This window comes from Dasypus novemcinctus, chromosome 15 (genome assembly GCF_030445035.2).
Source record: "Dasypus novemcinctus isolate mDasNov1 chromosome 15, mDasNov1.1.hap2, whole genome shotgun sequence".
In the NCBI taxonomy this organism is placed as follows: domain Eukaryota; kingdom Metazoa; phylum Chordata; class Mammalia; order Cingulata; family Dasypodidae; genus Dasypus; species Dasypus novemcinctus.
Genome location: NC_080687.1, coordinates 88,512,620 through 88,535,479, shown reverse-complemented (window position 1 = coordinate 88,535,479; position 22,860 = coordinate 88,512,620). Strand labels below are relative to the sequence as shown.

At 44.8% G+C, this 22,860-nt stretch overlaps 1 protein-coding gene across 1 annotated transcript in view; it reads left to right on the top strand.

Moving 5' to 3' along the window:
• VWA8 (von Willebrand factor A domain containing 8) overlaps positions 1 to 14,455 on the top strand; it is a 429,880-nt gene extending 415,425 nt beyond the window's left edge. The window contains exons 43-45 of the mRNA XM_058276628.2: positions 8,577 to 8,675; positions 9,500 to 9,738; positions 12,026 to 14,455. Coding sequence (XP_058132611.1) covers positions 8,577 to 8,675; positions 9,500 to 9,738; positions 12,026 to 12,134 — 447 coding nt within the window. The 3' untranslated portion in view covers positions 12,135 to 14,455. The remainder of the gene's footprint in view (positions 1 to 8,576; positions 8,676 to 9,499; positions 9,739 to 12,025) is intronic.
• The last annotated feature ends 8,405 nt before the right edge of the window (positions 14,456 to 22,860 follow it).

Below are 22,860 nucleotides of genomic sequence, written 5' to 3'. Positions count from 1 at the left end.
TTTCGCGCTGGGCGGTTCTCCTTACGGGGTGCACTCCTTGCGCGTGGGGCTCCCCCCCTACGCGGGGGACACCCCTGCGTGGCACGGCACTCCTTGTGCGCATCAGCACTGCACATAGGCCAGCTCCACACAGGTCAAGGAGGCCCGGGGTTTGAACCGTGGACCTCCCATGTGGTAGATGGACGCTCTAACCACTGTGCCAAGTCCACCTCCAATTGGAGTTTTTTTTAATGTGTTCTCATAATGTGTTCTACCAGCTGAATTCAAATATTCTCAGGAAGAGCATTCACAGTGAAGAACGCTATTTGCTTATGATCCACATAAACTCTTCTAATCTTATAATCAGTGTAATTTTTAGTATTCGTCTAGCATTTAAATACGGCAGTAAGAGGGGAAACAGTAATGGTCGTGTGAACTGTTTTATTTAAGTCAGTAAGCATTTTTCCCATTATCTTCATTCCGGTTTGTTTCTCATGATTCCTCCAAACCTCTGGGAATGTTTTGCTGTAATCTTTTTTTTTAAAGAGATTTATTTTATTTATTTATTTCTCCCCACCCCACCCCCCATTGTTTGCGCTCACTGTCTGCTCTCTGTGTCTATTCGTTATGTGCTCATCTTTTTTTAGAAAGCACTGGGAACTTAACCCAGGATGTCCCATGTGGGAGAGAGTTGCCCAATGGTTTGAGCCACCTCTCCTCCCTGGTTGTTGTGTCTCTTTGTTGTGTTCCCTCATGTCTCTTCATTGTGTCATCTTGTTGCATCAACTTGCCACGGAGGCTGTCACGTCAGCTCATCATGCCAGCCTGTCACATCAGCTCCCTGTCTTGCTTATCTTCTTTAGGAGGCACTAGGAACCGAACCCTGGACTTCTTGTGTGGTAGGCAGGCACCCACCTGCTTGAGCCACATCTGCTTCCCTCATTGTAATCTTAAGTAGACATCCTTTCAGGGACCTTAGGATTTTAAAATTTTCTTCAAAGTACTCAATAAACCCAAAAGTGAAGTGACCATTTCTCCACTTAGCACTCAAACAATGGTATTAGAAAACAGAATTATATTCAGTTATTGAGAAGTTAGACTTTGGAGGAAAAAAAACAACAACACAGTATTTCAAGTGTATTGTTCCTATGAAACCATATGAGCATGTTCTAAGGCAGTGGTTTTCTAACAGTAACAAGAGACCTTTGGGGGAGAGGAGACAGAGGTACTACTTCCTACACCTTCCACCCCCATCCCCAATTCAACCAGAACAATTCCACTTAGATCTATATTGCATGATGCATTACAAGCTGAGCTTACATGCAATATTTAGCTTAGAGAAAAAAAAACTTAAGGAAAGGTAAGTTAGAAAACAACTATTCAAAGGCCAAGACTGGATTATTTCATATAGCCTCTGAGAGCTGTCTTTCTATAAAAAGCTTCATCAGTCCTCAGCTAGATTTAGTTGATTCACTCACTCCCCTGATACAGGTTCCTAAGATTAAGAGAAACAGGCTTTTTTAGGGCTCCGTCACACATGTACCATTGAAAAAAAGTACTCCCAGCACCTCGCCATCCAAAGGAGTTCAATAGACGACTCTCAAAGGCGTCTTGGTCAGAAAGTCTGGGGTAACCGCCAGAAGGATGTGGAAAGACAGAACTCACAAACCAGCACCTGCTGGGAAAATTCCTCCTGTCAAGAACTTAGGTCAGTGCCTATAATTAGCCTTTCCCAATGCCTCAGGAATGTTCCACAGGTTTAGAAATAGAGACCAGCTATCACCTCAGGCTTAGGCTTTCCAGTAAATTCTTATTGCTACACGGCAGTAGGGCCAAAGACAGGCATGTAGACTTTCCTGAGTCTATTCAAGTTAGAAAAGAATTTCAAGTTTACTCAATTATTGATGCAGAATGTTGCCAAACCATTCAGAAAGTTTAATTGAGATGGGGGTGGGGGTGGGGTTGGAAAGAGAATGGGGTGGGTGTTTCTCTAAAGTTTAGAGTCAGATTTAGTTCTGGAGTTATAGCCAGACACCTGGGTTTGGCTTCCACCTGTCATCACTAGAGCCTTGACCTTAGGAAAGTCTCTCTTAATCAGTCTGAGCATTAGTTTCTTCATTTGTGAAATGAGGATACGACCACCCAGCCCATAACATGGAGAGACTGAAAATATGATGAGAGGTGGATATGGCCCAAGCAGTTGAGTGCCTGCCTCCCACACGGGAGGTCCCAGGTTCAGTTCCCAGTGCCTCCTGAAAAAAACAAACAGCAAGCAAAACAAACGAAGGTACCCACTCAAGGAAGCCAGCGTGGCTCAGTAGTTGAGCACTGACTTCCTACATATGAGGTCCCAGGTTCAATCCCCAGCCTACATTACCTAAAAAAAAAAAGGGTGAAATATATGAAAACACTGTAAAGAGCAAATGTTGAACCTTATAGTCATTAAATGTATTGTCCTATCCCTTCAGCCACCCTGTGAGGTAGTAAACCAGACATTATTCCTACTTGTCAGAGTTAAGTGATTTAGAAGTATATAATGTAAGAGGTTTTTGAAGCCAGCCATACTTACAAAGAAGAAACTAGATTTAGAGAGGTGACATGACTTGCTATAGGTCAAAGCCAAGTCTTTTTACTTTTACTTCTCTGAAATGAAGAAAGGTTGCTAGCTAAGACTATAGAGTATCAGCCAGTTAACAGCCTGTTAGCACATCACTTGACCTTTGAAATCACATCCAGATCTTCTAATCCTTTGCTGTTCACAGTCAGTAATGCCATCTTAGCACAGTGTTTGGAATTCTAGAGGCGGCTAGAATTTCCCATATTGTCTGTCTTCAGAAATAACCTGATGGCTGTCTCATACCTACTTATAATGGGGATACATAATAAAGCATAGCCTCTTCCAAAGTTAGCAAATGATCACCCTTTCCAATAGAAATTTACTCATAAATTTTATTCATAAAAATGCTAACAGCTCTTCTTTTTTCTGAACAGAGCTCTTTGGATTCTAAGTATTATAAACCATTCTTCTTATTGGATGATAAATCTTTATGTCCTGGACTAAAACTCAGCAAATTTGTTTTCACTTGTTATTACCTTTCTCTAAATGAATGAGACTTTCAAAAGAAAATATAGCAAAAGGGCATTTAAACAAGTTTCTAAAGTAGAGAAGAGAAGTAACTGAAATCTATCTTTTCTAGTTGAGGATTTTCTTTCCTACTGTGGTTCAATTATGTTGAATGTTAAATGCAACACTGCCAGGATTTCAGAGACAGTCTAAAAATTGGGAAAACTATGATCATAAAAATTTGGAGCTGCTCAGAAAATGTTAGGCTCTAAATCGTAGGTGGTCTGCAAATGGCAGTGAAATTTTTGTTTATTGAATCTGGCACAAGGGGTAAATGGCAGAATCAGGTGTTAAGAGAATGGAAATGAAGGCATTTTTATAATTTTTCCTTCAGCCCAGATAGTTTTGAGGATCAGCAAATTACTGTTTCTAAAAGATGCTGAGATCCTTGAACAGCAGACACTAGATAATTATGACATAGAAGTATCATTTTTATGGGTGTGTAAAATGATCTATAATAACACCAGGGAATACTCCAAGTTTGGATGTACTTTGGATTCCTCTCAAGCATTTTATTGACTTGGGGCATAGACTAATCCCCAACCCTGTCTGGAAGATGAGAAACCAGAGCCTGAAAAACATTTTATAAGCCCTATCCATCCCTAAAGTATGTCTTCTCAAGCCTTTGCAATATGAACTAGACACCAGGATGTTTCTGCAAATAGCACTTCCTTTACCCCAGTAAAGGAAGGAAGACAGGGAGGTCTGCAGCCCAACTAGCCTTATTTCATTTGCCTAGAAAAATTGTAGTATGGTTTTCCCCGCCTGGGCAAATAATTAAATGGTAGATGGATGGATCAACCAATCAATCAATAAATGTATAGCTGCTAAAATATTTCTGCAGATTCTCATCAACCAGTGTCCTGTTTGGGTAAAGAGCCTCCAACAACTCATTTGACTGCTATTTTTTTAATAATTAACTGACAGCTCTTATTCTTGCTGTGACCAGTTGTGTCGGCCCTCCAAGCGAGCCACAAGGTCAAAGATTCATATTATCTCATCCAGTGTCATCTGATGAGTAAGAATTTTAACCATCACTTAAAGGAAGGAAAAAGTCCAATATGTTTATAGCCCTCTCGCTTTAGCTTAGTATGAGATCCCTACTTCTGTTTTGGGGACCTGAAATAGTGTTTCAGATCCTGTTTAACGGATTACTTCACCACCCCATAATGGGAGCCGTCTGCCTGGCACCTTCTCTGGAGAGCTGTTTGTAAACAGCTCCTGCTGCAACCCTTGTCAAATCAGGCTGCACAGGCCTGGTGCTCGCTGCATAGAGCAGTGGGGCAGGCTCCCGGCCCCAGCCGTGCCAGCCCCAGCCCTGAGGCCGTGGTGACGAGGCATCTGCTGAAGCCAGTAATTTCCTACAGCTGTCCATTTGTCAAAGCTGGAGGTAGAGCTTTTAGGTTTCAATTTTTATTTGTCACCCTTTCATTATCTATATTGATAGCAAACTATGCTAAGGAGAGTTTTGTTTTGTTTTTCATATATGGAATTTGTTATGTCCTTAGACGGCATTTATTGTCAACCTTTTTTAACGGATAGGTACGTTTTCCTTTTGTCCCGTCCTTTGTATAACAAGGCATCCTTAAAAACAGGTGTAGGATAATATCCCAGGCCCCTGCCCAGGAGGTGAAGTCTTTGGGGCCAGGGCAGAGCTTCAGCCCCTGTGGGGGCACCTCCCTAGGCAGATTGGCCCGAGCGCGCAGCCCTAGGTCTGAGGGGCGGCCACAGCACAGCTGTTTGGGGGGTATGGACGGGGCGCGCCTGTGAGGACCGTGTCCCCACCTGCAAACAAGGCCCCTGCAGGGTGGAGGGCGCCTGCTGTGGGAAGGAAAGAGCCTCTCCATGTTGCCCAGTGTAAGGAATCCCCCAAGCCTGGCTCTGACCCTGGCTGCCAGGTCACTGTAAGGTAGAGGTATCAAAACAGGAGGCTGGAATAGGTTTTTACTCAACAGCTTGTAGCCTCATTTATAGTTTTCGATATTTGGGCATTCTATATGATCCTCCATTTGTCTACTTGTCCCAGACCCTGCAAATGGCCCAGATGGGCTTGTTCAAATAAATTCCTTCAAACCTTTGCTTCTTCCTTAAAGCCCCAGCCCCTTGCCTGTTAGACGGCCTCACCGCCTGTTCTAAAGGGAAGCCGGCCAGCACAGACTTCCATCTCTAAATTATTGTGTTTTCCACCGAAAAGCTCTCTGTCCTTTCCCCTTCTCTCTGCCTTCTCTTCAGTCTCAGGAAAAAAATCGTCCTCATTCTCCACACTTGGACCCCCTGCTCTTGGGGACCCGACTCTTTCACTTACCACACCCCATCATCTTACACCTATCTCTTCCCACTGCCTCCACTCTGCTGCCTGTAGGCATTGTTCTTTTTCTTTCTTACACCACAAAACTTCCACTGAAATTGTTCTCCTGAAGGTCTCCGTGATGATAACCAGAGGTCATTAGTCCCACGCCGTTCTCCTCCGGTGGCCGTGCTTGCGTCCCTCTTCCTGAAGCGCTCAGTGCTGCTCTCCAGGCTGCCGTGGTCATCCTGCTTCAGCCACCGCTCCCTCGCCACCCTCTTCACCGAGCTCTGCGCCTTCCCCCCACCCCATAAAGGCTCCGTGGGGGGCCCCTCGTGGCGGGAGTGTGGTGTCTGCCGCACCCCCTCATGGGGATGACTCCCAGAGCTTCACCTGCAGCCTGCCAAAGCAGATTTCTACCCTGCCGCCTCCCCAAAAGCACCATTTGGGGATGTCTATAGTGGGACTCATCTTCCCCCTATAACCCAACTTGCCTTCTGACTCCCTGTTTTTGCATAACAAAAATTTCAACAGGAATTGTTCTACTTTTCATTTCAGTTATGGGTTTGTTTTTGGTCAACTAGCCTAGGCTAACCACCATTTTCACATGACTTCTGGGGGGAAAAATACATTCCAGCTTCCCAACAGTTTACGTGTAAAAGAATGTAGCCCACATGTGAAAGGAAAGCTGCTTATTGCCCCAATTTGATTGCACACTCTCTTCAAGTATTTGTGCAATAAACCTAACAGGCACTGTCATAAGCACTAAAAATACAGACATGAAGAAGATACGGCCTATGGCTTCAGACACCTCACCATTTAGAAAGAAACCAGCATGAAAAGAAATAGTTGCATTCCCCCTTCACATCTAGGGTACTGTTTTGCACACAATTCAAATAAACAGCTCTTCATTGATGGTTGATTGTGGATATCAGTGATTCTTTTTTAAAACTTCTTCCTTATTAGAGAAGTTGTGGGATTACAGAACAATCATGCATGAAATACAGGATTCCCAAACAACACCCACCACCACTACCTTGCATGGCTTTGAAACAGTCGTTATAATTGATGACAGCAGATTTTTATAATTGTACTATTAACTGTAGTCCACGATTTAACTTAGGGTTTACTGTTTGTGTACAGTACCTCCATGATTTTTAAAATTTTTTAAATCTATTTCCATATATACAACTATTAATCCCCCTTGTATCCACATTCAGATATATATTTCAGTGCTGTTAATTGCATTCACAATGTTGTGCTATTCCCAAAACATTTCCATCATTCCAAATAGGAGCCCTATGCATTTTTGCCTTAATTTCCCATTCTGTCAGTGATTCTCAAGCATTTTATGCCATACTACTCCAAATGCTCCATGAAATCTTTTGCCCCAGAACCCACACCCAGAATTTTCTTTGCAGATGCCCCAAGGCTGGTTCTAATCTGCATAACAGCATCACAAAAATTCTTAGAAACAGGCATGTGGTTGGGGATAAGGGAATTGGGGAGGCAAACACAATTGGAAGTAAAAGCACCTTGTGGCAATTATAGTGTACCTCAGCACCAAACTGCTTTTTAACTCCTGTGAAAGAACTGTGCCTGAGTCTCAATTCTAGCCTTTTTGCAATAGACAGGACCTTTCTCATGAATACAGTGAAATAAGGAACTGAAAAGCTATTTCCAAAATTGAAAAATATATGCCATATACTGTTAAGTAAAAAGCAGATCATAAACTCACATGATCAGCATTATCCATTTTAGTTAAAAATTACATTGAGGGGAGGCAGATGTGGCTCTGCGGTTGAGCACTCCCATATGGGAGGTCCTGGTTGGGTTCCTGATATTTCCTAAAAAAAACAAAAACAAATGACAAGCAAAACAAATGAAAAAATAAACGCAGGGAAGACGACGTGGTTATTTTATATTGAGGGGAGGCAGATGTGGCTCAGTGGTTGAGCGCTGGCTTCACACATACGAGGTCCTGGGTTCAATCCCCAGCCTGTGGTACCTCAAGAAAAAAAAATTGTATTAACATTTCTGTGTATATGTGTGAATGTGCATATGTGTAACAAGAATTGCATGCACTTACACATATTGAAAGGAAAAAGAAGACTCGAAGGCTTTATAGCAAAACATTAACAGATTATCTTTGGGTAATGGGATTATGGGCAATTTTTACCTTTCCTGTGCTTTTCTGTAATTTCTACAATGAGTGTTTCACTTTTGTGATCAGAGAAAAAGTATATGTGTTAGTTTTCTATTTCTGTGTGAAAACTTACCATAAATGTAGCAACTTAAAACAACGCAATTTACTAGCTCACAGTTCTCTAGGTCAGAAGTCTGTGCCGGCTCAACTGGCTTCTCTGCTTAGAGCCTTACGAGACCATGCTCAGATGTCAGCCAGGGTGGGATCTTGCCCAGAGGCTCCGGGGAAGACTCTGCTTCCAAAGCTCCTTCAGATTGTTGGCAGAATTCCATGGCCTGTGGTTGTGCACTGAGGTCCCTGGGTCCTTGGCTGTCCGCTGGGGTTTGTACTCAGCTTCCTTAGGCTGCCTCAGGTCCTTGCCCCCTGCCCCTCCATCTCAGCCATGGATGACCCTCCTTCTAAAACCCCTCATGCTTCAAGTCTCTCTGTCTTCCCTTCTGCCAGCAGCCAGAAGAAAACTGTGCTTATGAAGGGCTCATGTGATTAGGTTAGGCCGCCTACGTAATCTCCCTTTTGATTAAGTAAAAGTCAACTAATTAATAACCATAATTATACCTAAAAAATCCCTTTTATCACACAAGTGATATCCCTTCATATTTACAGGTCCTGCCCACACTTAAGGGGCATTTACAGCAGGGGCCCAGAATTTTGGGTGCCCTCTTAGAATCTGCCCACCATACGGTATAGGTATATAGGTAGGTATGTATAATTTTTAAAAGAAGAAGTAGCTCTTGAAAGTTAAGAATGGAATTCTTAGCATCCATTAATGCCTTCATCAATTTCTACCTCCTGCCAGAGAGTATAGCTCACAGAAGGACAGATCAGCAATGAATGAGACTGAAATTTGTTTGCCTTTTTAAGAGACACATCTTCTCTATGGTCATATGTTGAACAACTCTGGACAAAAACAGTTAAAAGAGTTGGACAATGACAATTCTGTAGTGGATAGACTTCTAACTCTCCGATTTTCTCGCATATAGTATGATGTCACCGGACACTCTGGGGATGACTACAACATTGACCTAGTTCCAATTAACAAAATCCCCAAGGACAATAAGCAAAGACTAGAAATCCTGAAGGTAAGTACACTCAGTTACTTCCATATTCTGAAAATTTCCATGGGATTAAAGTATCTTCTGGCCACTAAAAGATTCACTGTGAAGAAGCCGCAGAAACAGGAAAGAAAAAGACTTTCTCTTTCACTAACATTCAAGCAGGACACTAAGAAAACACCCATTGTGCTTAAATCCTTCCCCCATCATAACAAAATTTAAACTTTGTTCCCCACCTATTTTTAGGGCACGTGGTATGGTACCCAGAGTCTACGGTTCCCCTCATGTGTCCTGTACAGTTCTTGGTCAATTAATATTTCATTTTGATGGGCCATATTCCTTTACTCTCTAACCTCAATTTTAAATTTGTCTCAGCAGTTTTGAATTTCACATACTTAGCTTTGTATTAGAAACAAACACACCATGATTTTAAAGTAAATTTCCTCCACTACTAGTTATGTGAGTACAATGTTAGTGATAAAACCTCTTTATTGGAAACTCAACCCCATTCCTTACTTTCCTCCTGTATAATTTCCGTCCTCCATTAGTGATACCATGTTTTACATTTTCTCACATTTCTCACTTTATATGGCAGCTTGAATTTTAAAAGTACATGCTAATTGTGATAGTTCTGAAATGTTTCCTATATCTAATGATAGTCTATACCAAATACATGTATCACCATGTACAGTTTTGTCACTCTAATGTGCAAATTAAAAAGTACTCACATACGTATTATTCATGTGTAGTAATTGATAGTTATGCATTCTCATGGTCAATACAAAAATCATCACGTTTCTTGAAAAGAAGTTTCTCACCTGTGGCTTTGGTGCAATGTCTCTTATCCTCAGACAATGCATGCTCATGCCCAGTTCTGCATGAGTGGAGACCATACCCTGCAGGGGACAGAACATGCCATCAAGGAAATTGTCAAGGAAGAAGCTGACGAGTACTTTGTCATTGTCTTGAGTGATGCCAATCTTTCACGATATGGAATACATCCTGCCAAGTTTGCCCAAATCCTGACAAGCAACCCTCAAGTAAATGCATTCGCCATTTTTATTGGATCCTTAGGTGATCAAGCAACCAAGTAAGTGTCCTGTCAGGATACAGCAAAGGGAAGGTACATAGATAGTTGAGTACGTGACACATGCCATTTCATGGGCTCAACGCCATGCGGGCATTAAGGGAGATGGAGGAAAAACCAAAATCATAGTTCCTGCCCTCAAGGAACTTATAGTCTAGTTGAGGCAAGATGATGTTCCAGCTTACGTTTGGGTGCACAATAATAATTTTAAAGTAATTATTGCTCAGTTTGTTTATTTTTTTAAAGATTTATTTTTATTTCTCTCCCCTTCCCCCCACCCCCACCCCAGTTGTCTGTTCTCTGTTTCCACTGGGAATCTGTGTCTCTTTTTTGTTGTTATTGTTGTTGTTGTGTCATCTTGCTACATCAGCTCTCCGTGTGTGTAGTGCCACTCCTAGGCAGGCTGAACTTTCTTTGCGCTGGGCGGCTCGCCTTACAGGGCACACTCCTTGCACATGGGGCTCCCCTACGCGGAGGACACCTTGCGTGGCACGGCACTCCTTGCGCGCATCAGCACTGCATGTGGGCCAGCTCCTCACGGGTCAAGGAGGCCCTGGGATTGAAACATGGGCCTCCCATGTGGTAGGCGGACACCCTATCCGTTGAGCCAAGTCTGCTTCCCCTGTTCATTTTATTTTTAAACCCACAATAAAACAAATAGTAAGTAAATTAATTTGTCCACTAACAAGTTAGACACTTGACACTTTATATCAAGATCCCAAGCTCAGTTCTAATCAGCCCTTGTTCACATCATATTCAAAGTACTGAATGTCTATTGATTTCCTGGTGTAAACAGTAATGCATTTGTGTGTATGTGTGTGTATCCCTTCTTATTGAGGAGCTAAGACTTACCCAGGTGAAACACTTGGAGACAGAGTAAGACAGGATACATGTTAAGATGCTACACAGACTATGCTGAATATTAAGTAGAGAAATTTATGATCAGACAATAAATACCATCAGGGAGGATCTAAAAAGAGAAATCTGGAAACACTTTCATTACTTAAACACACAGACTTTTATCTTTTGGAATTACAAACAGAAAGAGCTCATGGTTTTTTTCTGCTTAAGACACCCAAAGAAGCAGAAAACACAAATGAAAGTTAATCTTTTTTTTTTTAAATCCCCTGCCTAATCCACGTAAGGGCCACGTGCCCTTTCATCATTGTCCCCTTTTACCTGTCCTACTTGGTGGTGTGGAATCCTGTATAGACTAGGTGCTTTTCTATTCCTTTGCCCTCACTGCAAGGTTCTAGAACAAGGTCAAGAACAGCCTACACATCACAGTGGCTTTATTACAAGCTGACTGCGTTTGTCTCAGCCATGTTTAGTGCCTTCTGGAACCTCAGTGTCCTTGAAATGCAAGCCATGCCTTTTCTGCCCAGATTTCCTCAGCACCAGCCCAGTACTAGACAGACGGCAAGTTCAGCAAACACTGGTTGAGCTGAAATGGCTATTTTGTCTTTCTAGTGAACAGATCCTGTTTGAATACTTAAGAAAGCATAATAATACCCTTGTGGTTTCCTAGGGAAATGGTCCAACATCTACTGGCAAAAGATATGTTGCAGAATTAGCTGGTCTACCGGGCGTGCCAAATGTGTGATACTACACATGATGGCTGACTTTTATTAAATGTCATGTCAAAACCAAACTGTGTTGGCAAAGTGAAAGGAGGCGTTCTTGTGGATGAAACCGTCTTGCAGTTTTATTGCCTTCAAAAGTGGTCCTTTGTTTCAAATGATAAATTGGCATTTTGAAACATCATGAGCCTTATATAACCTCAGTGTCATTGAAGCAAAAATTGGAAATGCAGATTGCATCTCACATTGCCTAATGTGGGGGGGAAAGAGAGACGGAGAGGAAGAAAGCAAGAACCACTTGGGATCTAGCTGGGCAACATTTTTGGAGACCTGTTTTCTAAGGAAGGAAAAGCACTTAGAAATCCACTGTGAGGTCCACACGTTTCCTGGACCCAGGTGAGCCTCTGGGGCTCTGGTCTACCAAGGGAATATAAAATTCCAGGAAAATGACAGTAATAAAAAGGAGAAAAATCTTTTCAAATTGGCCACTGAAAAGCCCCTTCTCTGCTTTCACCATGCCTCTTCCCCAGTTGCTCTTCCTAGCCTTTCATTGCCTAGCGACAGCCAATTCAATCGCAGGCAGCCAGCAAGGTGGTAGTGAAAACTTCCTTTCCTAAGAAACCATTTGGACTGATGGTTTGCAGGAGCAGGAGGTGGAAGGGGAGCCCCAATTTGCAATGGTAATTTTCTTTCCTTGTCTATCCCCGCAGGCTTCAGAGAACTTTACCAGCTGGCCGATCTTTTGTTGCCATGGATACCAAGGACATCCCTCAGATTTTACAGCAGATCTTCACCTCCACCATGCTGTCCAATGTTTAAGAGGTGCCCTTCATCACCCCAGTGACCCGGGGATTTGAAGGAAGATCTGAGTCACTAGTCCTCTGAAGGAAAGGCGACATCTGTAAAGTGAACCGTGCAGTGACTGAATAATTCTGGCATTCCTGGGTCTTTCAATACTTAACTTGCTCAGTATTCAGAATTCAGAAGAGCAGCCAGAGGGAGGCTGAGGCATGGAAACCTCTTGCCACTGATGGATTTAAGAGTCATTAGAGGAAGTGCGTGGAGCTGTGTTATTTTTAATGGGTCGGGGTTAAAGGAAGGTGCTTTGAGAACTGTAGTGCTTGGTCTGTTTCCAGAAGCCAGGTTTTGCGTCTACACTTCATCGGTCATCTAAGGTAACAAAAGTGACCCCCCGTACCTTTGATGCCACGGTTTGACATTGAGATACATACGCCTGTGCACTCTGCAAACCCCACCCAATCTACGCCTGCCTAGTAATTATTTTTATTTCCTCCTCCCCTTCTGTACTGCCTGGCAAACAATGATTTTAGAGTATTTAGCCCACTGAAAAGTTCTTCCAGCAGTACTACTTTATGAAAGGTTGGATTTTCTCAATAATTCCATTTTCTTGACCAAAGCCAAATGGAATCAAAAGATCCTTAGATTGCCTCCTTTATCATGTGACTTTTTAAAGGCTCTTTAAATAATAAAGAGGAACGTCCTGTTCTCCTTGCTGCCTGAGTGGGGGCGTGGGCGGATGAAGGAGGCCTTTTGCCTCAGGTTTCCTGTTTCTTCTTGTTCTTCTCAAAAGTTTCACGACTCCATTTTTTTTGTTCAAAATAACAAATGCTGATAAGAAAAAAATTATTCATTGATAGCATTCATATAAAAATTACATAAAGCACCAAGGTAGTTTGTCTGAATTAATTGGAGCAAAAAAAAAGCTTTTCTCAAGGCTTATTCCACCCACTTGTGGGCTGATCCTAATTTATCAATAGGCTTGGTGTCATTTTCTTTAAAATCGAATGCTTCCGCGGGAGTCAGGATCTCTCCAAGCACAGAATAAAAACTCTTCTTCACCACCGAGGGCCAAGTCAAAAGACACCACGTGCCCGGTATGGAGGCATTCCTATCACGAGTTGGAACAATTAGTCTGGTAAATAATTCACCCATATATACTGAAGTTGTCCAGATCCATAATTTCATTTTAATTAATTACAGAACAGCAGAAAAGATGACAGCCATTTGTTCCACAACTCCATCTCCCTGTCCTTAACTATCAAAAAATAAAAGCAATCTGATTTCCAATGCGGTATTGCCCAATGCATTTGCATGCCCTATTTTCTGTTTCTAGTCAGATGCTACATGTATTGAATCACCCAAGGATACAATTTCAATCCAAAAATGTAATTACATTAATACCTGAACAAAATTAGAAAACGTTGACTCACGCAAGTTGGTTTGTGTTTGAGTTTCCTGGCTGCTGAAGCAAATACCATGCGGTGGGTTGGCTTAAAGACTGGAGAGCCACTGGCTCACGGTTTTGAGGCTAGAAGTCCAGATCAAGGAGTCGTCGAGGCGACGCTTCCTCCCAGAAGACAGTGGCGTTCCGGGGCTGGCTGCCAGCGGCCCTGGACCCTTGGCTTCTCTGTCGCTGGCAGTGCACAGGCGGCCTTTCCTGGCTTCTCCGTTTCGCTGACTTCCAGCTTCTGGCTGCTCCGCTGTGGCTCGCTCTCTGTGGCCTTCCCTATAAAACCTTCAGGAATAGGCTGAAGACCCATCCGATTCCCCCAGGGCCACACCTGAACTGAAGCCACCCCGTCAAAAGGGCCTATTTACAAGAGTTCACACCCACAGGAATGGAATAAGTTTGAGAACGTGTTTTTCTGGGGTGCATAACTCCAAGCCACTACAGTTTGTAATCTGCCATCCATTTTAATTAAACAGTTAATATTTCTGATTGTAGCAGACAGACCACGAGACGGAGTGAGTGACACGTTGGGGCCCATGTGGTAAGGAACTGCGGGCAGCCTGTAGGCACAGTGAGCAGCCTCTGGGGGCTCAGGGGGCCTCCAGACCACAGCCAGCAAGAAGCTAGGGCCCTCCGAGCTACAGAGCATGGACATTAATTCTTCCAACAACCTGAGTGAGCATGCAGCGGATTCGCCTCCAGCAGAACCTGCAGCTGAGAATGCAGCCCACCCTACACCTTGACTGCAACCTTGTGAGACGTGAGCAGGTGACCCGACTAAGCCAGCCCTGGGCTCCTGACCCAAAGAAACTGTGAGGTAGTAAAGACCTGTTTGGTTTTTGAAAATGTAATTGCACTAATAATAATAAAAGCTAGGATTTACTGAGTACTTGCTTTGTGCCAGGTACTTTACTAAGTGCTTTAATACATTATTTCATTTACTCCTCACAACAATGCATATAAAATAGGTGTTGTTTTTTTACATGATTTTACACATAAAGAAACTGAGGGTCAGGAAGTCCAAGTAGAAGCCCACACTCACGCAGTCAGGCACGCAGAGCTGGAATTCAAACCCCAATCCCTCTAATGACTGTGCCGGCCCACCCCGTACCACACACCTCAGGCCTCTCTTATGCTTAAAAACCTCCACGTTGAGCTCTTGTTGCTTTTTTCTCTTCTTTTCCAGTGCCGTTTTCTTGCAAACTGACCACATTTTGTAGCGCGCTCTCCCTCTCTCTTCTACTCAGAAACTGTCTACACACGTTCAGGCTCGCAGATGTTAGGACCCCCAGCCCTGACACTGTTGGGGGCCACTTCTCACTGCCCTTCCGGCACAGCAGAGGAAAATGATGTGCCCATCTGCATGGCAGCTTAACCCACAGAGGTGCCCCTTTGCTAGAGTCACTGCGCCGAAAGCCTGTGGAAGTTAGATCCCAGAGTGATCAGGCGAAGAGCGTTAAGGAATCCTCGCCATGTATAACTACCCGAGTAAGAAGCAGCACTTTTTTTTTAACATGGAAAGAATGTTCTCAAGTAATTTAATTTCCCCTTCCCCACTGGCCAGACATCCTTTGCAATTGTTATTTAAAATATATATAACCTCTGGCTTTTCTTATTTGTGAAAGGGAAGGATGATGGGAGGGTGGGGGAGGGAATTGGAGAGAATATGAAGGGTTTATTTTTACTCCTTGCAAACCTTAGAAGTTTGTGCATTTATTATTAAATGTACTTAATTATAAGCTGCTCCAAGCTGTTCCCAGGCCCTTCTTAGGGCCAAGACGTTATAATAAAGGCTTTGTGTGCCTCAGGGGGGTTCCACTGAGAGGAGTCTAAACCCCGTCTCCGTAGTGAGCTCGTGTAACGCTGAGGTCCATTGTTAGCCGGGAGCAGCCAGGAGGAACGCGCTTCATGAATAGCCGCAGTATACGGTGCGCATCCCCCCTGGAATCCTTTGTGTGCCCCAGCAAGATGACCTCATCCCAGATGGGGTGGCTCCAGCGCCACCGCAAGAAGGGGATCAGAGTAGAAGTGCCTGAGCCCATCAGAAGCTGGAGTCTTTACACTGCACCCTTTCCTGGGGGGAGGGGGGTCGGAATCAATCAATGCCAGCAAGCTCTCCAAACAAACGCCAGGGCTCTGAACGCCACTTGGAAGTAGTTTTCCGTGGAGCCATTGTCAGTCTTCCTGAAAGGCCAGCCCCAGAGGCTTCAGCCCTCCCTCCTGGCTCCTTCCTGTGCCTGTCAGCTCAGACAAAATTAAATTCCTCCGTGAGCAGAGCAGGGAGGATGCCGGCCAGGGCAGCACCAGGAGTAGTCCCTTTCTTGTTGCCTCTCTCTCTCTCTCTGTTGCCAGCAGTAGCAATTACAAGCAATACCTCACAAAGTCTAGGCTGGGCTCTCCTGACTGCGCACATTTTTTTCTGGAATGGTGTCTCAGGAATAAACATCTGCTGATAGTTAATTGAATAGAACTTTTTTTTCATTTTTTTTAAGAAATACAATGCCCAACAATATATTTAGTATTTTACGATACATACATGAAGAGTCTTAATTTGCTCCCAGTTTCTGGTCAGGGTTATATCATAAATTCCCACCTTTTGCCTTTTCTTTACCTTTTTTCTAAGACTTGCTGTGGCAAAAGCACTACAGGTAATGGAAAGGAATTCCAATTTCCCATCTTGTACCAGGGAGAATTTACAAACTCTAGATAGAATCATTAGAAAGGAAATTCCAGCCCCTGCCCAGCCATTATCCACCCGTGCAAACTTGGGCTAGTCGCTTCCAGGGCTCATTCATCCACGGATGAGTTAAAGGGATTAGATTAAGTGATCGCTAACACTAAAGCCCTGAGTTCCTCATTCAGGGAATTGACTTTGTCCCTCGTCTGTCTTACAAGAACCACATAATTTTGGTGTAAATTTTGTCCCCAGAACCCTACCCACATATAAGCAAAGGGTCACCTTCTCCCATAGGACAGAGGATTTGGGCACCCTTATCCATTGCCTGAACCAGATAGTGCTGCTGGCCGGATGTGTAAACGTCAATAGAGTTGTACAGGAGGCGTTTTCCCAGTGGCTCAAAAGGTATTTCTGTTGGATGGTAATTCCCAGGCTTTCTGCCCGTGTCTCCTATTTTGCCCTTTGCTGTCCTCAACTGTAATTACATATCTGCTAACCTGCACAGTAGGAATCAAAAAAGATAAGGAAGTGGAAAACTACTGAGTGCTGAGAATGACGGCTGACCTTTGTGCTACAGCTAGCTCTACAGGGCACCGTTGGGGATTTTTGTTGTTTTGTGGGGGTTTTTTTCATTGTTAAATCCTGGTAAACAAGAATCTCCAAAGGGGGAAAAATGCTTGCAAGGCAAGCATCTTGAGAATGATTTGACACTCTTTTTGGAGGCAAAGTCTTTCTGGGGCTTTAACCTTCAAACAGACGGCGTCTGTTCTTGTGCACGTGGGCTTCGGAATGCCAGGGTTACATAATTTTTAAATCGAGTGCTGCTTGTGTTATTTGTGGTATTATCTACCAGCAAAGTACAGCACCCTCTTAAGGGGGTTTGGACTCAGAGGATGGAGAAAACTCCAGCTCTGCTATAAGAAATCTCAAGGGGCATGTAAACCCTAAGGAGCAGTAGCTACCTCCGCAGGCACTCGAAGAACCCAGAGGGTCCTTCTCAACAGGCTTCAGTGGAAGGCCTGGGGCTGCCAGATCTTTCCCTGAAGGGACAATTAGAAGTGTTTGTCAATAAACTCAGACTCCCAAGATGGTGGGCCGTGATCCAGGAAATAAGGATTTATTACATTTAAATGCCACACTGAAGCATGAGTAATGGTAGCTGGATTTAGACCTGGAGACAGAACGGAACAGTGTCTGAACATCCTCTGTCTCCTTGTGCAGGCCAGAATGTGGCAAGAAAAAAATGAACCTGTCATGTCAAGAGTAATTTGTGTAACTGGTCTCATTACTTCATGGTAATACATGAAGGCTTGTTGACTCAAACTTTAAGAAAATAAGTCTGTTTACTCAAATGGGACATTAAAATTAGTTTTTCAAGCGCAATATATTTATATTAATAAATACTGGTGCTAGTTTACCAAGACTGTGACGTTTCTTCATTCTGGCGCTACTTAGGGAGTCTTCAGCATTGGGATCCCAGGAAAAGAGTGTATCTCAGCAGAAGTACACTAGGCCAGTTCTCTTTTACCTAAGTTTTTTTTTTAAGACTTGTTTATTTATTTACTACTACCACCCCACCACTCCCCACTTTCTGCTCTCTGTCCTTTCGCTGTGTCTTCTTCTGTGTCTGTCTGTCTTCTCTTTGGGCAACACCGGGAACTAATCCTGGGATGTTCTGGAGTAGGAGAGAGGTGCTCAATCCCTTAGGCCACCTCAGCAACCTGGTCTGCTGCATCTCGTTTTTGTGGGGTTTTTTTAAAGATTTATTTTTTCTTTATTTCTCTCCCCTTCCCCCCACCCCGGTTGTCTGTTCTCTGTGTCTATTTGCTGCATCATCTTTGTCCACTTCTGTTATTGTCAGCTGCATGGGAATCTGTGTTTCTTTTTGTTGCGTCATCTTGCTGTGTCAGCTCTCCGTGTGTGCAGCACCATTCCTGGGCAGGCTGCACTTTCTTTCGCGCTGGGCGGCTCTCCTTACGGGCGCACTCCTTGCGCGTGGGGCTCCCCTACACGGGGGACACCCCTGCATGGCACAGCACTCCTTGCGCGCATCAGCACTGCGCATGGGCCAGCTCCACACAGGTCAAGGAGGCCCGGGGTTTGAACCGTGGACCTCCCATGTGGTAGACGGATGCCCTAACCCCTGGGCCAAGTCTGCTTCCCTGCTGCATCTCTTATCGTCTCTCCTCTGTATTTCTTTTTGTTGCGTCATCTTGCTGCATTAGCTCTCCACTCTGGCAAGCTTGCCGTGTGGGCCAGCATTCCTGCACCAGCCAGCATTCCACTTGGTAAAGCATTCCGCACAGGCCAGCTCTCCACTCAGGCCAGCTCGCCGCACAGGCCAGCTTGCCTCCACCAGGAGGCCCCGGGAATCAAGCCCTGGACCTCCCATATGGTAGACGGGAGCCCAATCACTTGAGCCACATCTGCTTCCCTTACCTGAGATTTTATGACCTAAATGAAATTTAGCCCTGAAATGCTGGCCAAAGGAGCACTTATAGGCCCAGCAGAAGTCAAACAGGGAAGCTGGGGACACAGCCTCATTGACCTGCCTCAGCCTTGCCCCCTGGGGGGTGGTTCCCATTGGGCCCTGGAGGCTCAGATCCCAGCGTGCTATGCACCAAAAATAAAAGGTCAGATGTGGATGGCTACCAGGGAAGGCTTAGTTAATGGACACATGGGAAATAAAGCTATTTATTTTGCAGCAGACAAAGAAGGGATCTTTTATCTGAAACGTTTCTATTAATGCCCTATGCCTTTGAGCAACTATTTTCAAGGCTGATAGAATATGCATGTCCATCTATTGCAGGCTCCAGTCCAAAGATTTGATATTAAATATGTAGTACCAGAACTAGAAGAATCTATTTCTCTTTCTATGACCTTTAGCAGGAGAAATGGCAAGAAGCTTTCTGCAGACATGGAAAGTTCTAGCAGCACCACAGAACTGCGTGAAAGCAGATATTCAGTCACTTGGCTGGAATACAGCTCCACACAGCTGGCCTGGCTCCTTGCCCCCCAACATCTGAGGTCTAGCTTTAAAGGGGTGTTTCTCTGCAAAAGAGCCTTCTCTTTAAAAATACAAATAGTCTTGAGAGGCTATCCATCATATGCATCTTGGTTTGAATTCTTTCATTCACATGCTTTCCCCCTAACCCCAGCTGAGATGCAGGTCCTCACACAGAGACTGTGATTAGGGGAGGGGGTAGAAGGGGGAGGAGGGGCGTTTGCAGCTTGGAGCGTCACCCCAGCAGGGTAGGAGTGGCGTCTGACACACACAAAGGGTATTTCTGGGCAACCAGGAGCAGCAGGAGGGGGTGGGGAAATGGGTACCTCGGTGACATTCCTGCCTTGGACTATAGCTCCTGCCTCCGTCCTCCCAAGAGCACTCACCAAAGGCCACCTCGGACTTGAGTGGGATAGGCCTTGGTTCTCTTCAATCCTGTGCTTTTAGAAACACCCAGTTTCCCACTTGCAATTCCACCCTCCATTTTATGGAGCCCGCCTGCCTTTCTAACCTGAGGGCAGGCTGAGCGTGCAGGTCAGGAAGGTGATGGGCTGGCTGCGCTGAAAGCCCTCCTGCCCAGAGAAAGGCCAGGCCTTTGGCACCGGACACCACCGTGCAGCCCCCAGCCCTGTCTTCAGGGACAGGAACAGGTGACTTTTTTGGTTTCTAGTTCAGTTTGCCAAGAGCAGAAAGCTTGCCCTGCACTGTGGGCCTCACAAAAGAACCTTATACCCTCGAGAGCCCAAAACACTTAGGGGACATCACGTCCCGTTCCCTGCAGAAGCAAGGCCTTGTCTGCCCTTCTGACAGCACAACCAGCCATGGGATATGCCTGTGGAAAAAGCTGTGGAATTCCCAAGCTTTGTCCCTGTAAGGACTGAAATGAGATTCGCATTAGCCTCTGAAACTCAAAATCGAAATATTTTTCCTCTGTCGAGTGACTATATAATTCAATGGAGCCTCCTCTGCTAGGAAGGTTTCTGAAGTGTCTGTAACTTTCAGCCTTTAGGAAGAAGTTGTTGTGCAACAGTTTCTAAAAACCCTTCAGTCTTGTTTCCTTAGCACTAAAAACTGTAAGTGCCACTGAAAAATGAACACGGTCTCTTTGAAAAAAAAAAAGAAAAAGAAGCTCTCCTTTTATTCCTCCAGAAGTTTCTCTTTGTTTCCTCTTCTAAGGAGAACCAGTTTTGCATTTCCTGATTCTTGCTCAGCCAACTTCCTCCCTCCCTTTACTGCTATCCCCAAAGTGCTTATAAATAGAGAAGATGACATCGATTTCCCTCTTAGAGCCACTGCAGCGCCTCCTGATGACAGTCTGATTTGTCTTCATGATTTGGACATCATCCGCAGAACACCCCACCCTGGGTTTCTGTGACTAGAGGCCTCATGACTGTCACCCTGAAAATAGTACATCAATCAGGCCAGCCAAGGGATGAGCACAGAAAGAAGAGAGAAGAGAGACATTGAAGCTTGGGAGGAGGGCCCCCCCCCCCCCCGGTCCCTATTTAGGTCCATCCCTGCTGAGTCATGTGTACCGAGAAACATCTCCTCCACTCTACATGGTGCTGGCTTCAGAGTCATCTCCAAAAGTTAGACTGCGTCCTTGACCTCCCCCTACAAGCCCTTATGACTTTGGGCAAGTTTCTTGATAACCTTTGAGCCTCGGTTTCCTCACCTCTACAATGGGGATGATAATCCCATGTCTTAGGGTTCATGCTTGGTTTAAGGCCCACTGAGGGAAGTGGCCCCTCAAGAAATGAGGGTTTCTTGGATCAGTTTTGTTTGGGATCTGGGCCATCTTCTGGCCCAGCCAAACAGCTCAGAGCAGAGCAGAGCCCAGAGCAGGCTCTCCAGCAGGATGGATGAAGTTGAGAACTAATGGAAAAGCCAGCAGAGCTGGGGTGCTGGGGAGTGGGGAGCCCAGGCTCATGGCAGCCCTGTCCTGGCACCCAGCTGGGGCACATGGCCTCCTTAGGCACCCAGTTCCCAGGACTTCGTGCCTCTGGGACAATGCAGAGCCCATGATCTCTGCCTTATTTGCAGACAGGCTTGTGACCATGAACTTGTTTTTGTTTCTCGGGCTCTGCCATCACCAGCCTCCGGGTGAGGTAGAATGACCTTTCTTAGGAGTGGCTCCAAGCACTTTCCAGTGTACCCATAAGCTACCCTTCAGAAGGCTGTTAGCACTAGAACTGTTTTTAAAATTAAGACTCTAATAGGGTCCATTTGGGATGTCTTCCTTGCCTACATCCCATACTCAAACTCAAGGGCGAACCCCTGACTCAAGCTAGGCATTCAGATTCTTCCCCCATAATCAGTCCCTTCTGGATGCTTGACTGGGAGGTCTTAGAAGGTAAGGCTGGGGTGCCATGTTTTGGCACATGCAGGGAGAATAATTAAAATTATTATTATACAAAATAATAATAGCAGCTAACTCCTATCTAGCACTTCCTATGTGCCAGGCACTTCCTAAGCACTTTGCATAGATTAACTCATTAAGTCCTCACTACAATTCCATGAGACAGGTACTATTCTTATACCCATTTTATCTAAAAAGCCAAGAAAACCTGTCTACCAAAAAGAGAAAAGAAAAATCCAACGTGCTGACAGAGTTGAATAGTCATGGCTCCCTGATAAGCACAAGAACATGGTCATGGTCCAAATTTCCAATGTCTAATTGCAGTTCCTAGTGGGGCTCAGACTTCCTCCCCTCCCTGGGGACCATGAGATGCCTTGGTATCCTCCCTTGTCTTGGTCTCCTACAGCTGCCACAAAGTGCCACAAACTGGATGACTTAAAACAACAGAACTTTATTCCCTCATAGTTACTGACACCGGTAATCCAAAGTCAAGGTGACAGCAAGGCCATGTCCCATCTGAAACCTTTAAAGGAAAATCTTTCCTTTTCCCAGCTTCTGGAGTTTGACAGCAATCCCTGGCATTCCTTGCTGGTAGGGGCATCTCTGCCTCCCTCTGCATATGGCCTTCTTTCTCGTCTCTGCACGTGGCATTCTCCCATGTCCTTGTCCCTGCCTCTTCTCCCTCCTCATCAGGATACCAGTCACACCTTTGGGCCTCGTCCTAACTAATAACATCTTCAAAGAGCCTCTTTCCAGACAAGGTCACATTCAGAGGACTGGGGGTTAGAACTTGAACATTTTTTTGGAGGGACATAATTCAACCCCTGATACCCCTTTTTTCACTAAGCTAGCTTGGGAAAAGTAGAGAAGTGTTTCCTGCTCACTGAACATCCCCCACACTTCCCCATCCCCTTGCAGTTGGGTTGGACTATGGGACTTGTTCAGACAAATGAGCTGTGAGCGGAAGTGGAAGTGTCAGTAACAGGCTCAAACATTTAGGAGCTGGTTTGGAATCCTCCACCTTCACTTTCCAAGCTGGAGTGGCTGAGAAGGCCACATGCTCCAGATGGTAGAGCTCTAATAGGCACAGCCTCCATGAGCCACGCTTCCTGCCACGGTGGGGAGAAGAGAGAGACCTCCGCCAGCTTGCACGGGGTGCATAGTAGCATGAGCGGGCGAGAAATAAGCCTTTGAGGTATTAAGCCACTGGGATTTCAGGTTAATTTGAAACGAGAGCATAACCAAACATAACTA